The sequence below is a fragment of the Hemiscyllium ocellatum genome, chromosome 37 (genome assembly GCF_020745735.1).
Source record: "Hemiscyllium ocellatum isolate sHemOce1 chromosome 37, sHemOce1.pat.X.cur, whole genome shotgun sequence".
Taxonomy (NCBI): domain Eukaryota; kingdom Metazoa; phylum Chordata; class Chondrichthyes; order Orectolobiformes; family Hemiscylliidae; genus Hemiscyllium; species Hemiscyllium ocellatum.
Window position 1 is genome coordinate 37,796,931 of NC_083437.1, and position 14,942 is coordinate 37,811,872.

The 14,942-nt window shown below is 44.4% G+C and overlaps 1 protein-coding gene across 8 annotated transcripts in view; it reads right to left on the minus strand.

The window, feature by feature from the left end:
* The window catches only part of samd11 (sterile alpha motif domain containing 11), a 321,180-nt gene extending 318,479 nt beyond the window's left edge, over positions 1-2,701 (minus strand). For 5 of the 8 annotated variants that reach the window (XM_060852148.1, XM_060852146.1, XM_060852147.1 and 2 more), the window contains exon 1: positions 1,901-2,701. In XM_060852148.1, the coding sequence (XP_060708131.1) occupies positions 1,901-2,546 (646 nt within the window). In that variant the 5' untranslated portion in view covers positions 2,547-2,701. Of the gene's footprint in view, positions 1-13; positions 384-950; positions 998-1,155; positions 1,205-1,900 lie in introns of those variants that run through there. The other 3 variants (XM_060852151.1, XM_060852150.1, XM_060852149.1) reach the window with 3 other exon arrangements.
* Between the last annotated feature and the right edge of the window lie 12,241 nt (positions 2,702-14,942).

A 14,942-nucleotide genomic window follows, 5' to 3' on the forward strand; every position in this document is an offset into this window, starting at 1 on the left:
TTTAATTAATTACCGGCAATCCCCCAAAACCGCAGCCATACGATAGGACACCTTAAAAATACCGGGAATTGCACTTCCCTTCCACTTCTTTAAGCTTTACTCCGCCACACGAGCAGATAATTGCGAGTTTATATTAAAACGCCGTAACTCTGAGCAAGTGCGGGAGCTTTCGTCTCTGTAACAATGGCGCTGGTAAATGAATGTTGTTTGGACAGAGCGCAGTGTCTCTCTCTCTCACACACACACACACACACACACTCTTTTCTCAACACACAGTTAAAGCACCAAAATAAGAACAGCCCCACAGCCAGACACTGAAGACTGCCAGAAGCAAATACTCCCGGAGCCAGGCACGGCCGGAGAGACTAGAGACCCCAGACTACTGGCTGATCCAGCCAGACAGTGTAACAGACACTGAACACTGCCAGAAGCGGATACTCCCGGAGCCAGACACTGCTAGAGAGAGAGCAGCACAGAGTCACAGACTGATAGAGGGACTCACAGTAACACAGACACGGTCAGAGATACAGACTGACAGAGGGACTCACAGTAACACAGACACTGCCAGAGATACAGACTGACAGAGGGACTAACACCAGCAGAGTCAGATACTGTCAGAGTCATAGACTGACAGAGGGACTAGCAGTATCACAGACACTGCCAGAGTCACACGCTGAGGGACTGTACTAGCAGAGTCAGGCAGTAATTCCATCTTTCCTGAGCTATTTGAACTGCAGCACGTGGGTACCCCCTCCGACTGTCAGTCCCAGCAAGATCTCAACAGCCGCCAGCGATTCTCTGGGACCCCCACCAACAGCGAGCACCTAGCCACATTCCCTACTGTTCTTACCGTCTGGCTGACTGAAAACAACCAGGACACACGACCCTCCCTTCTCTCACCAGCCTCCCCCCTCCCCACCTCAAACAGAAAACGCAAATACCAAACCCACATTTACTTATTTTTTTCAGTAACGGGTCGATTGAGACTGCTCCGTTGCATCTTATGTGATAGGTATAAACTAACACCCTATCCAATCTGATTGCACTCTGTCCCCTGACTTACCACTTCCTGGCTCATTCAATCTTCAAATCATTCCTCACAGACACAGCACACCCCCCAACCCCCCCACCTCCCCTCCGCCACTCCTCCTTCACCTCCTCCAGAGTCTCAATCGTTCTTTGCTGATCAATTGATGTTAATCGATTCCATAAGCAAAGCCAAAATCATCACATTTCACGCATGGCTTTACACCTTTTCCTAGTTTTTTTTCATAAACTAGGAAATGATTCACAACTGACCAAACATGCAGAGGGTACCAGGCACCCCTCCCCCTGTTACCACACCCCCTCCAAACCTCAACTCCCAACTCCCTCCACACCTGCAATAGGTCTATCTTTTCAAAAAGAAATTGGGTTGAACTGCTGTTGGTTGGGTCTGGGGGAGAGAGAGGGAGGCAAACACTTTGGGCAGTCAACTCACTTCCTGGTTTTGTCTTTTTTTTCTCTCCTCTCCCCCCCACCTCTGCTTCAATTTCACAGGACATTTGCTAACGACTCCAGACAACACATTAAACCCTGACGTGAACATTTGCAGGAGAAAAAAGTCCTCTGTCTATACCGCAACAGCTCGAATTGCACTTCCAGAGACACTTTTTTGGCCACTTGTTTGTTGGGGTCGGGGCGGGAGGGGTGGGGGAGTGGAGTTGAATTAGTTCAATGCCGGGGAATAAAATAACTATCCATCTGTCCACACAACCTACAACTTTTTACGCGTTAAACTTTCTCAATCAAAGGACATCTGTCCCCGAAATAATCACATTTTAATCCTCCTCCATTGAGAATTACAATGATGCCTGTATCCCTGTTATTTTGCACTGCCTTTTTTTTTGTAGGTACTCACCTTTATGTCTAATGCTCCTTTTCCAGTCCTTAGCTGTCTCCCTGCCGCTGACGAATTGGAATTCATTCGGTGTGAGCCATTCTCCTCTGTAACGAATAGAGGGTCCTTTGCTTCCCTGGCACAGCTTATGGATATAGAGCAGGGCTCTGTTATCTCCGCACTCCACCTCGATGCAGGGCTGGCCGTTGTCGAAAACGGGCTGGAAATCGGGGATGGACGAGACGCGCTCCCGCAGCAGCTCCTCCGGGTGCCGCCGTTCCTGCAGCCCCAGGAAGGGGCGCCGCGCCGGGCTGAAGAGGTGCTCGTAGGGCGGTGGGTGAGGGCTCAGTACCGGCACGCTCGCCGCGTTCAACGGGGCCAGAAACTCGGGCAGACCGTCCAACAAGCCCCGAATGACCCCGTCCCTGTCGGCTCGCTCCTTCTTGATCGCTGGCATTTTCATGAGCAGCCCCTTATCTTTGGAGAGCACGCCTGCGAACAATTCTTCCCTCTGTAGTTTCTCGTACTTCAAGCAGCCGTTAAAATGCAGGAAAAGCTTTGACCTGTGATATCCCCAGCCCTGAACGAGGTACGACTTGTCCGTTTTAGTTGGGTCTAACACTCCGACCTCTCCCGCCTGTCTAATCTGTTTCTCCGTACCTGACATCTCCGAAAGGTATTCGCTGTAGTGTACATTATGTTGGTAAATGCTTATTGATCCGGTATCGACCCACCTTCTCGCCGGAGCAGTTTCCACTGATACCCTTTTGCTTATTTCCGGACGAGCACGAAACGGGCAGCGGTTTTGTTTTTTAATTCGATTGAACCACACACTGGTCGAGATAAAGTTTCCCCCCCCCCCCCCCCCTTTTCCTTTACTGTCTGTCTCTCTCTTTCAATGAACCTGAACAAGGTTTGAGGGCCACAGCACCTCTCTGTATGAACGATTACACTTGTACATCTTTGACTCCACTCTGATAAAACACACTTTCTGAAAAGTTAGGCTCTCTTCAGCAAATGTAAAAGTTTTTTTGTTTTTTTTAAAAGAACTCCCCCTTTAGATTTCCGAACAGACCTGTGTCCTTTTCTTTTTTTCCCGAAAGAAAAGGAAGTTATTACCACTGGACTGCTTCATACATTTTATTTGAAACCTACATTTTTTTTCTGAAGTCACGCTTTAGTTCAGACACAGACGAAACATGATTTGCCCTCTGCTGGCGCAAACTTGGCCCATTTAAACATCACAGTCTGTCAGTGCAAGAACAGGGGGGTTCGCAACGGACGACACAGCGACGCTTTTTCACTCCAATTAATTATGGAATATTTTCTCCGGTGCTGCTCAGGATCCGAGCGTCTCTGCTTTCCGACAGGATGCTTTCAATCAGATTCACTGATAATTTTTTTTTTGAATTTCCAGAAATATTGCCTCCAATTTTAAGGTGATGGTTTGAACTCCAAAAGCAATGGATGTTTAGCATTGCTTAAATCAGTCAGTACACCATGCAGAATATGATTACTACTATCTGCAAATACTTGAACTGATAATAAAACATGTTTGGTTTTTTTGGGGGGCTATTTTCGCAGGGGGGGGTCATTATGCTGCTGCTGTCATGTGTCCCTCCCCCCTCTTTTCCAACCCCACCCACCCACACACACACACACCCACACACACACTTCCAGGTATCCCTTTCATTGAATGTATCCAATTTTCCTTTTAAATGTTACTGCTAGCTCTTCTACTGCCCTCTCAGAAAATGCACCTCAGAGCCCAACTGGCTGCACTGAAAGAAATTCACATTGCCTCCAGTCCTCTGACCACACATCTTGAAACTGTGTCCTCTGTTTACTGTATCTCACCTCTGCCTTCACCACAGCAGCATCATTAAACAGGAGTCACTCAGAATCGAGAGACTGTATGGCAATTATTTCTGGCCTCTCCCTCTTGGGATGATCCATAGTTACAGAGAGCGTCACCTCTCAGTCTATCCCTGCTGTACCGTGGTGGCAGTCAGGCTGAAGTAATATTCAGCTGAAGTCCAAGGGTAAGTGACATGTCAAGCTATCCTGAAGCCAGCAGGCATCAAGGCTACCCTCATTGTGAGTTAGTTCCATTTCAATTAGTTTCCAAACCAATTTCAACACAATTCAAAACTGAGCATCACAATTGTGGTGTAAATGCAATAAGCTCCCTCTCATCAGCCCACATCACCCCAGGGGAATAGTTAGTTTATTCACGGAATACTTGAATGCTATAGACAAGAGAGATCCTGAATTCAATTCCCAGTCTGGGAATGCACAAGCTGCTATTAGTCTGCTTTTGGGTAACCACTCCCTTTGCCCTCCACAGAAACTGAATGTGTGTCAAATTCATTTTGAGGTTCGACTGTGATGCATCTTGTAGTTTAATAGCCGACTTGCATTCACTGTCTGGACACCAGTAATTAATGATATGTGGGGAAGATATTAGAAGTTGCTGGGTATATATGGAACCAATAGGAGTTAATGCTTTAGATGAATATAGAAAACCAGAATATTCAGTAACAGGTTACTGAAAGAGGGGTGGGGGTGTCAGTTGGCTGGATGGCTGGTTTGCAATATAACATGACACCAGCTGCTGGTGTGGGTTCAATTCCCACACCAGCTAAGGATACCAGGAAGGACTTCATGTCTCACTCTTTCTTCCCCCCTCAGGTTAACTGACCCGCCGTTTGCCCTATTATCCTCTTGAACTGTGACAACATTAGCTATTGAACAAAGGATTTATGACATTGTGAAGGACATCTATACATATTTCCTAAATGCTGCAATTTTCAGATTCCTTTTGTGTAGTATCCATCTATATTCAATCTCTCAGTCTGAGTGTTTGGTTCTGTAATTTTCTCACTTCTTTATACCTCACTCCCCTCTTGTATATATAATACGCTATTCCAATGTGAGAAAGGAAGTAACCTATCAAACTGGTAATGGCAATGGTTCACTTATATCTCAAACATGAAATTAAATGAAATATGGAATTACATTTATTTTCCTTTTGTTTTGATGGATACCTCATATTCACCAAGTATTGAGGAACGAAAGAAACCATAAGTTTGGCAGCTAGTATTATTGAGTGCTCCAAATATCACAGAGATAAACACTTTTTGTATTGTCCAAGCTCATGAACTCCCATTGAAAATTCTTATTTAACAACTAGCCATTTTCACAACCATAAAGTCACCGAGTCAAGGAGTCATACAGCACAAAAATAGACCCTTCTTCTCCATGTCAATCACATACCCCAAACTTAACTAGTCCCATTTGCCTGAGATTGGCCCACGTCCCTCCAAACCTTTCCGATCCATGTCCCTGTCCATATGTCTTTTCAATGTTGTAATCGTACCCATCTCTACCACTTTCTGTGGTAGCTTGCACCATACATGCACCATTGTGAAAAGGTTGTCCCGGGGGTCCTTTTTAAATCTTTCCCCTTTCACCTTAGCAATGACAAATGCATTCATTCAGAGTTGGGTGCAATGGATTTTCACTCAATAGAAATTGGATTGGGACATCTCAAAATTATTCCACAAAGGAAGCTAAAAACCAACATATAGAGAACACCATCTTTTATCAGTCCAGTTTGGATTCAGTCTTAGAGCTGAAAAATGTGTTGCAGGAAAAGCGCAGCAGGTCAGGCAGCATCCAAGGAGCAGGAGAATCAACGTTTCAGGCGTAAGCCCTTCTTCAGGAATGAGGAAGGTGTGTCAAGCAGGCTAAGATACAAGGTAGGGAGGGGGGACTTGAGGGAGGGGCATTGGGAATGCGATAAGTGGAAGGAGGTTAAGGTGGGGGTGATAGGCCGGAGAGGGGGTGGGGACGGAGAGGTCGGGAAGAAGATTGCAGGTCAAGAAAGCAGTGCTGAGTCCGAGGGTTGGGACAGAGATAAGGTGGGGGGAGGAGAAATGAGGAAGCTGGAGAAATCTGCATTCATCCCTTGTGGTTGGAGAGTTCCTAGGTGGAAGATGAGGCGCTCTTCCTCCAGGCACCATGTTGCCATGGTCTGGCGATGGAGGAGGCCAAGGACCTGCATGTCACGTCCTTGGCGGAGTGGGAGGAGGAGTTAAAGTGTTCAGCCACGGGGTGGTTGGGTTGATTGGTGCGAGTGTCCCAGAGGTGCTCTCTGAAACGTTCCGCAAGTAGGCGGCCTGTCTCCCCAATGTAGCAGAGGCCACATCGGGTGCAGTGGATGCAGTAAATGATGTGTGTGGAGGTGTGGAAGGATCCCTTGGGGCCTTGGAGGGAGGTGAGGGGAGGAGGTGTGGGTGCAAGTTTTGCATTTCTTGCGGTTGCAGGGAAGGTGCCGGGAGTGGAGGGATTGGCCCCACCAACCGCCACCAGGACAGAACCCCACTGGTCCTCACCTACCACCCCACCAACCTCCAGATACATCGTATCATCCTTCGTCATTTCCACCACCTCCAAACAGACCCCACCACCAAGGATATATCTCCCTCCCCTCCCCTGTCAGCGTTCCAGAAAGACCACACCCTCCGCGACTCCCTCTTCAGATCCACACCCCCCCACCAACCCAAACTCCACTCACGGCACCTTCCCCTGCAACTGCAAGAAATGCAAAACTTGCGCCCACATCTCCCCCCCTCACTTCCCACCAATGCCCCAAGGGATCCTTCCATGTCCATCACAAATTCACCTGCACCTCCACACACATCATTTACTGCATCCGCTGCACCCAGTGTGGCCTCTGCTACATTGGGGAAACAGGCCGCCTACTAGCGGAACGTTTCAGAGAACACCTCTGGGACACCCGCACCAATCAACCCAACAACCCCATGGCTGAACACTTTAACTCCCCCTCCCACTCGCCAAGGACATGCATGTCCTTGGCCTCCTCCATCGCCAGACCATGGCAACACGACGGTTGGAGGAAGAGTGCCTCATCTTCCGCATAGGAACCCTCCAACCACAAGGGATGAATGCAGATTTCTCCAGCTTCCTCATTTCCCCTCCCCCCACCTTATCTCAGTCCCAACCCTTGGACTCAGCACTGCCTTGTTGACCTGCAATCTTCTTCCCAACCTCTCCGCCCCCACCCCCTCTCCAGCCTATCACCCTCACCTTAACCTCCTTCCACCTATCGCATTCCCAATGCTCCTCCCCCAAGTCCTTCCTCCCTACCTTTTAACTTAGCCTGGTTGGCACACCCTCCTCATTCCTGAAGAAGGGCTTATGCCTGAAACGTCAATTCTCCTGCTCCTTGGATGCTGCCTGACCTGCTGCGCTTTTCCAGCAACACATTTTTCAGCTCTGATCTCCAGCATCTGCAGTCCTCACTTTCTCCTAGTGGATTCAGTCTTAGATCCTGGGATTGTAAAAAGAATTGAAAAACTCACCACCCACCTAATAATCCAAATTATTAATCCCTCAAATTTCCTTCTCTCTGCTCATTTAAGTTAATACCTTATGCTGTTACATTAGACTATCTTTCCATAGGCTCACTTAAGTAGTCATTTTTTACATATGTGCTTTATATGGAGATTTTTACAAGTTATCTGACCCTAGGAACATCACATCTGCTTGCTTCTTTCATCATTTGATCTCCATACAGGTATGTTGTCTTGTCTCAATCATTAGATGAAATTATGAAGCAAGGCAATCACAGAGAATGCTGGAGAAACTCAGCAGGTCTGGCAGCATCTGTGGAGAGAGAAACAGAGTTAGCGTTTTTCTTTCTTCATTCATGGGATGGGGATATCGCTGGCTGGGCAGCATTTATTGCCCATCCCTAATTACCCAATAGGTCAGTTGAGAGTCAACCATATTGCTGTGGGTCTGGAATCACATGTAGGACAGACCAGGCAAGGATGAGAGATTTCCTTTCCTGAAGGACATTCGTGAGCCAGATTGACAATGGAATTATAGTAGTCATAAGATTCTTAATTCCAGATATTTATTGAATTTACATTTCACTATCTGCCATGGCAAGCTTTGAACTCAGATCCCCGGAATGTTATCTGGGTCTCTGGATTAACAGTCCAATGATAATGTCACTTGGCTATCGACTCCCCTATTTTGAGACTGATATGACTCTCCTTCAGAACTTGTGAAACAAGACCCCTGTTTCCCCTCTTCTAGATTTCAAGGACATTGAGACCAACTGCACCTTTATCTGAGACCAAGCAATTCATTATAGACAAGAAATCAGATATTCCTGGTTTAAATGACCCAGCACAATGGATATTTAATTTATTCTCAAGATGTGGACAACACTGGCAAGGCAAGCATTTATTAAGAATCCCTACTTGTCATTGAGACAATGCTGGAAGGTCTCATTCCTGAACCATTGCAGCCCAGATGGTGAATACACTGGTGCTCAGCATATTGGAACTGGAATTACACATCTAATCTCCCAAGCTTGTACTACCAGAGATTATGTTAAAAATTGGCTCAGCTCAATTGCCAGAAGATGTGTAGAGGGGTTTTATCATTTCACTCCTGAGTGGTTTGGCTCTAATCAGGCTTTAAACCCTGTCCACTCATCCTAGATGTAACACTTGCACCAAAATAGTGTCAAGCAATGATCATAAGACCATAAGACCATAAGACATAGGAGTGGAAGTAAGGCCATTCGGCCCATCGAGTCCACTCCGCCATTCAATCATGGCTGATGGGCATTTCAACATATCCAACAAGAAAAAATATAACCTTCTCCCATCAATGTTCAATGACATTGCTATACCAAATCCCTCTCTAACAGATCCTAAATGTTACCATTTACCAAAAACCTAAATGGACTGGCCTTATAAATGCTTGGAATTGGTAGCAAGTAACTCAGCTCCTGACTCTCCAAACCTGTCCACAATCCACAAGGCATAAGTTAAACAGTATGGAAGACAAGGTAAAAACAATGACTACAGATGCTGGAAACCAGATTCTGGATTAGAGTGTTGCTGGAAAAGCACAGCAGTTCAGGCAGCATCCAAGGAGCAGGAAAATCGACTTTTCGGGCAAAAGCACTTCATCAGGAATTCCTAATGAAGGGCTTTTGCCCGAAACTTTGATTTTCATGCTCCTTGGATGCTGTCCGAACTGCTGTGCTTTTCCAGCAACACTCTAATCCAGAGTATAGAAAACAATGCACTTGCCTGGATAAGTTCAAGATCTAACAATGCCCAAAATCTGGAGTCAATGTTGTAATTATAATGTCACTGGATGAGTAAAGAAGAGACTCAACCTGATATTCCTGATGAACAGATTATGCTCAAAACATTGACTCTTCTGCTCCTTGGATGCTGTCTGACTTGCTGTGCTTTTCCAGCATCATACTTTTTAAACATGTAACCACAGTCAATCATTGTAAAAACCTTTTGGGGAGAAAGTCTGCCATCTTCGCCTGGTCTGGCCAATATGTGTCTCCGAATTCAATCCAGAAAATATGAAGCAATGTTTCTGCTAAGAATAAGGTAGGGACGTATATCTCAAAGTCATAACATTTTACATAGAGTAAAAGAGCAAAGAAATCCTGGTGCATTGATACATGTGTCATTAAAAGAGTCATACAGGTGAATTGGTCATGCTAAATTGCCCATAGTGTTAGGTGCATTAGTCAGGGGTAAATATAAGATAGGGAAATGGGTCTGGGTGAGTTACTGTTTGGAGGTTGGTGTGGACTTGTTGGGCCAAATGGCCTGTTTCCATATTGTAGGGAATCTAATCTAATCTAATCTAATCTTAACTGCCCTCTGAAATGCCCTGTAAGTTGCTCAGTTGAAAACAATTAAAGGTGGGTTGCAAATGTTGGCTTGATCAGCCATGCCCACATTCCATGAAAGAAAATAAATTCTCCACAACAAAATAGCTTCTTTCTATCTCCCTGTCTATTATCTTTAATATTGCTGAAAACTTCACCAAACCACACTTAACTTTAAAAATAAATACAATACATTTGATTGTAATTTCAGCATCAAAATTCACTGTTTGGTGGGAATTCCAGGGTTTTAATCCCGTATCAATTGTAAAACTGATCCATTTTCCAGTGCTGGATTGATACAGGGACTCATCACAGAATTTCTTACTGTTGTTTTAATTCAAAATGAAATGAGATAAATAACAGAAGACAATTTATGTGAGTTGTTTTTCACCTTTTTTTTGCATGGGTCTTCATTTTGCAAATTGTTTTGGCAGGTTTAAAATAGCAAGTGGGTAGAGGCAATGGTCCCAAAATAAGACATTTCAACAACTTGTGACGGAGCTAGTTTAAATTCTGAGCTCCATGTCTCATTGGCACCATGAATCCTTTAAATATTTATAAACAGAGTTGAGATTTCTCCACAGGGAGGGAGACGAAAAAGCAGAGGGCAAATCAAGTCAGAATTCTCTTGTGCTTCAAGGCAGCCTGATACAGAGCAGCAGAGTGTCGAGTCCTGGGAATTAGACTGCCCGCCTAGCCTCTTAATTGGGGAATGTGAGACCTATATCGAAGGAGAAATAACAAAACATGGCTGCAGAAGAAGGAATCTTTCTTAAAATGTAAAATAAAAGATATATAGTGTAAACATAACATGGAAATAGTATGTTGTTCCTTTGCAACACTCATGAAACAAAACCCAGTGCTGTGCAGTTAAAATCATATACAGAAGTGCAAAAGCATACCTGTTCCCAAACAAAATTGATTAATAGTGGGGATCTGTGATTCCTGGCTCTCTAGCATGCCACCAAAAAAATCTAGTCACAACTTGAATAAAGCAACCTTCTGTGGATGTTACCTGTACATATTGTCTAAAATACCACGAAAAGAACAGGACATGTTATATACTGTCACCCCAATCCTTCAAGGGCACCATGGATTCAATGTTACCTTGCATAACATTTTTGCTGGTTGTGATTTTCTGGTCAACTGGAGAAGATTATCAATATGTACTTATCAGCTTATTACTGCCAAGGTAAGAATGAGTGCATGAGGTGCTTTCACTATTGATGCACATCATGGCCCTGCTACAAGAATTTATCAAAAGCAGTATGCTTGTGAATGTGCAACCTGACCATATGGTAGTTTGCTGCTACTACCCTCTTTAAGTGTCTGGATCCCAAGGCTGCTGGTGTGCTGTAGGAAAATCATTTACTGGTCTAACTAGAAATAATTCTTATACTGAACAAGAAGTTGTTTATTGTACGTTAGCAACGAGTTACAGGTTACATTGATTTGACAGACATAGTTACAGAAACTGAGGAGGATATGGATGTCAAGGTCTCACATCTCAAAGATTCTAAGTGAAAAGTCTACACACCATCATAGTGGGTGGTGGTTATGGTACTTCTCAGCATTAACCCTTTCAGACTCTCACAACCTTGTACAACTAAACCTTTCTTTACCTGTCAATGGTATATGGATTATTTAGAAATGAATCAATGAGAATGATTTTGAGACAGTAATGTAATTTCAGTTGACAGTGAAGAAACTGCCTGCGACAGTCTCTCTCTATGTGGAGTCTTCATTGTCCAAAGTTTCCTCGCTATGCCATAATGCTAAGATTTCAAAGGGGGGAGCATTGCAAGAAGGTAAGCTCCAAGACTCATTTCAGTTGGTATGGGCATTGGACTCGTGATGTCGGCATTATTCTGCATCGCACATGTAAGTCATCTAAACCAACCTATAGCTCTCTGGGTAGTACTGGGTCCTTAAGGGTCCATTTTGAGTTGGCTGTCTTCCGTTGAGGCAGTAACTACAGCTATGCAATTGGCTTCAAAGCCCAAGAGCTGAGGAGGGAATCATGAAGAATGTTCCCCTATTGATTGCCAATGAGTAGTCCTTAATCAGGCAGTACGTATTTGGTTATGTTGAGAGCAAACTGACTCAGAGTAAGCTATAGCTTCTATAATCAAGTATCCACTCACTTATTACATTCATTGATGAAGATTTGAATGAGGAACTGATAAGTATTTGGGATCTATGAAACCAGAATGCATTTCACATTCAGCAATGCTGCAGGAAAAAGGAATAAAAATTTCGGAGGATTAAAAAGAATTACGCACATTACTTATCACAACTTACTTCAACCTTTGAGTGAGACTGCTGCCTTGAACTCAAAAGTTTTCCCCTATGTTTTATTTGAGTAACCCTTCCTGTTAATCTGACCATTAAGAAATGAGCAAGCATTCTTCACCTCCTCTCTTTCTCTGAATGAATGCAAAGCTGAAGTGGTGACTAAACCGTTTATTATTAATCAGAAGGGCAATTGGTTTTGACTGTAAAATTGTTATGATAATGGTGAAAATTGTTTAGACTACTCTGTGACAAATTATTAAAACACTGTTTTGAGAGATTTGTGTGAAAAATCTCCGGTGATTTTAAGAAAGTATTCTCGACTTACGACAAAATATATAATGGCAAATGAGAGTTAAAAAGAAAGTCAGCAGCCTGCACTCCCCACTGAGCTCCCCACTGGCATTTTTAAATCAGTTTTCAAGATGGCATTGGGTGGCACAGTGGTTAGCACTGCTGCCTCACAGCACCAGGGACCCGGATTTGATTCCAGCTTCGGGCAACTGTCTGTGTGGAGTTTACACATTCCCACTGTGTCTGCGTGGGTTTCCTCCATTTTCCATCCACAGTTAGGTGGATTGGCCATGCTAAATTCCCATAGTGTTTAGGGATGTGGAGGTTAGGTGCATTAGCCATGGAAAATGCAGGATTATAGGGATAAGGTGGGGGTTGGGTCTGGATAGAATGCTCTTCAATGGGTTGATGTGGACTTGTTGGGCTGAATGGCCTGCTTCCACACTGTGGGGATTCTATGAAAAGTGTACTCACTAACTCGAAAAGAATATAGAAATACTGGTGAAGACGTTAGAAGGATTAATGAAACAGGCTACAGGGGCTGAATGACAGACTCCTGTTGCTAATTCATATGTTTCTATAGTACTGCAAGCATATTCCAGAGAAAATAACTATGTCTAACCTTCAGGTCACACAAATTCCTACTGCGTCCATACTTTATTGCACTAAATCTTGCTAATCTGCGTTGGTTTTCAATCTATGACAGTTTCTAATTTGAAACTCCCACTTACATGTTTGAATCCTTTAATGATTTTGCCCTTCCCGCAATCTGTAATTTTCTCTAATCATAAAACTCCCTCTGTTCCATTGACTCTGGCCTTTTGCCCTAATATTTGCACCCTTATCTTCAAATATCTTGGTTCACAGAATGAATTCCAATTACCAATCCACATTACCTTGACCTCCTTAAGTCTCTCTTATCCCCACCTTTCAACCGGTTGTCAGCCGGCCTAACAACCACCAGTTTTTCACCAAGCTTTTAGTTACCAGTCTTTGGTTGAAAATGAACTTTTTTCCATATCTCTGTGAAGTACAATCATACGTTTCTCTCCACCAAAGCTGCAAATTGTTCAATTGTTGCACTGCACATTTTCCTCTTCTTTATGTAGTGCTGTGTGGATATACTCCCAAAACAGGCAAAACACTGGGCCTAACACCTCAACTGACAAGGCAACATTCCCCCAATAATGCAGAGGTGTGTCAGTTTAGCATAAGTGATTAAATTCTAGGGTTGGACTTGAACTCACAACTTGTTCTGACCCAGAGGGAAGTGTTTATCATATTACACCATTTAGTTAGATACTAAGCATATTCCAATCATGAGATCATCAGTTTCTAACTGTTACAGGATCTTTCTAAACTATTCAGTAAGAAGTTAAAAGGAGACAAGAAGTTGAACTTTTTGTCTTTAGATTACTTACAGTGTGGAAACAAGCCCTTTGGCCCAACTAGTCCACACCAATCTGCAACCCACCCAGACCCCTTCACCTAACTATGGGCAATTTAGCATGGCCAATTCACCTGAACCCAGAGCAAACCCACACAGATATGGGGCGAATGTGTAAACTCCACACAGACAGTTGCCTGTGGTAGGAATTGAACCTGGGTCTCTGGTGCTGTGAGACAGCAGTGCTAACAACTAAGCCACCATGTCACACCTACACTCCTCGGGACTGTTTAACAGACCAATATCAACGTGTCGAATTAAGCAGCAAAAGATTCAGAGAGGTACAAGGGGTTTATTGTAAATCTACACTTTAGCTCAAACACCAGTTTCCACCTTTCCCTTTGAACCCTTTCTCTGTCCAGATACCAATTACCCACTAGGAGTAAGGATTCAGCCCTTTTGTTTTGATAACCAGCCACTGCCAAATCACACAGTCAGCAAAAACTGTCCACAGGTGAAGGAAAGGTAGGAAAAGAGTGGAATTACATTAAATGGAGTTGGAAGGGGAAATAATGCATTCCAACCTCCATGGTGCTCATCCCTCTCTAACGGCATCAAACCTATCGGTGGACATCACATGCTCCCTCTCTCAGGACACCCGACGCAAACAAATGCTTTGGAACTATAACCTCCTCCACAGCCCACTGCCTGGATCTGTTGATGGCCTCTTTAGCTAGGCCCAGTAGTAGATCCATGAGGAGGTACTCCAATTTGCCCACACCCCTCCATACTGGGTGCCCAAAGATCAGGAGAGTAGGGTTGAAGTGCAACTTAAAGGAGAACAGATTGCTTCTCAAATGACTGAAAAGGGGATGCATTTGCCCACAACCCATATATACATGATCCACCTATTCCTCAGCCCTGCGACATAAAGAGTGAGGCTGGGAGTCCTTGAACTTATGCCACCTGCAGTTACATGGGACTGCTGTGGGCAATATCCTCCAGTCCCCCGGTCCCCAGTGGAAAGCCAGGCAGCAAAATGGACACCCAACCACAAACATAGTCATGGAAAAGGGGCAAGAAAACCCAGTCCTTAAACCTACAGAATCACCTCCTCTCAATCAACTCTGGGAATTGTTCTGAATGAACATAGAACATAGAAAAATACAGTGCAGTACAGGCCCTTTGGCCCTCGATGTTGCACCGATCCAAGCCCACCTAACCTATACTAGCCCACTATTCCATATGCCTATCCAATGCCCGTTTAAATGCCCATAAAGAGGGAGAGTCCACCACTGCTACTGGCAGGGCATTCCATGAACTCACGACTCGCTGAGTACAGAATC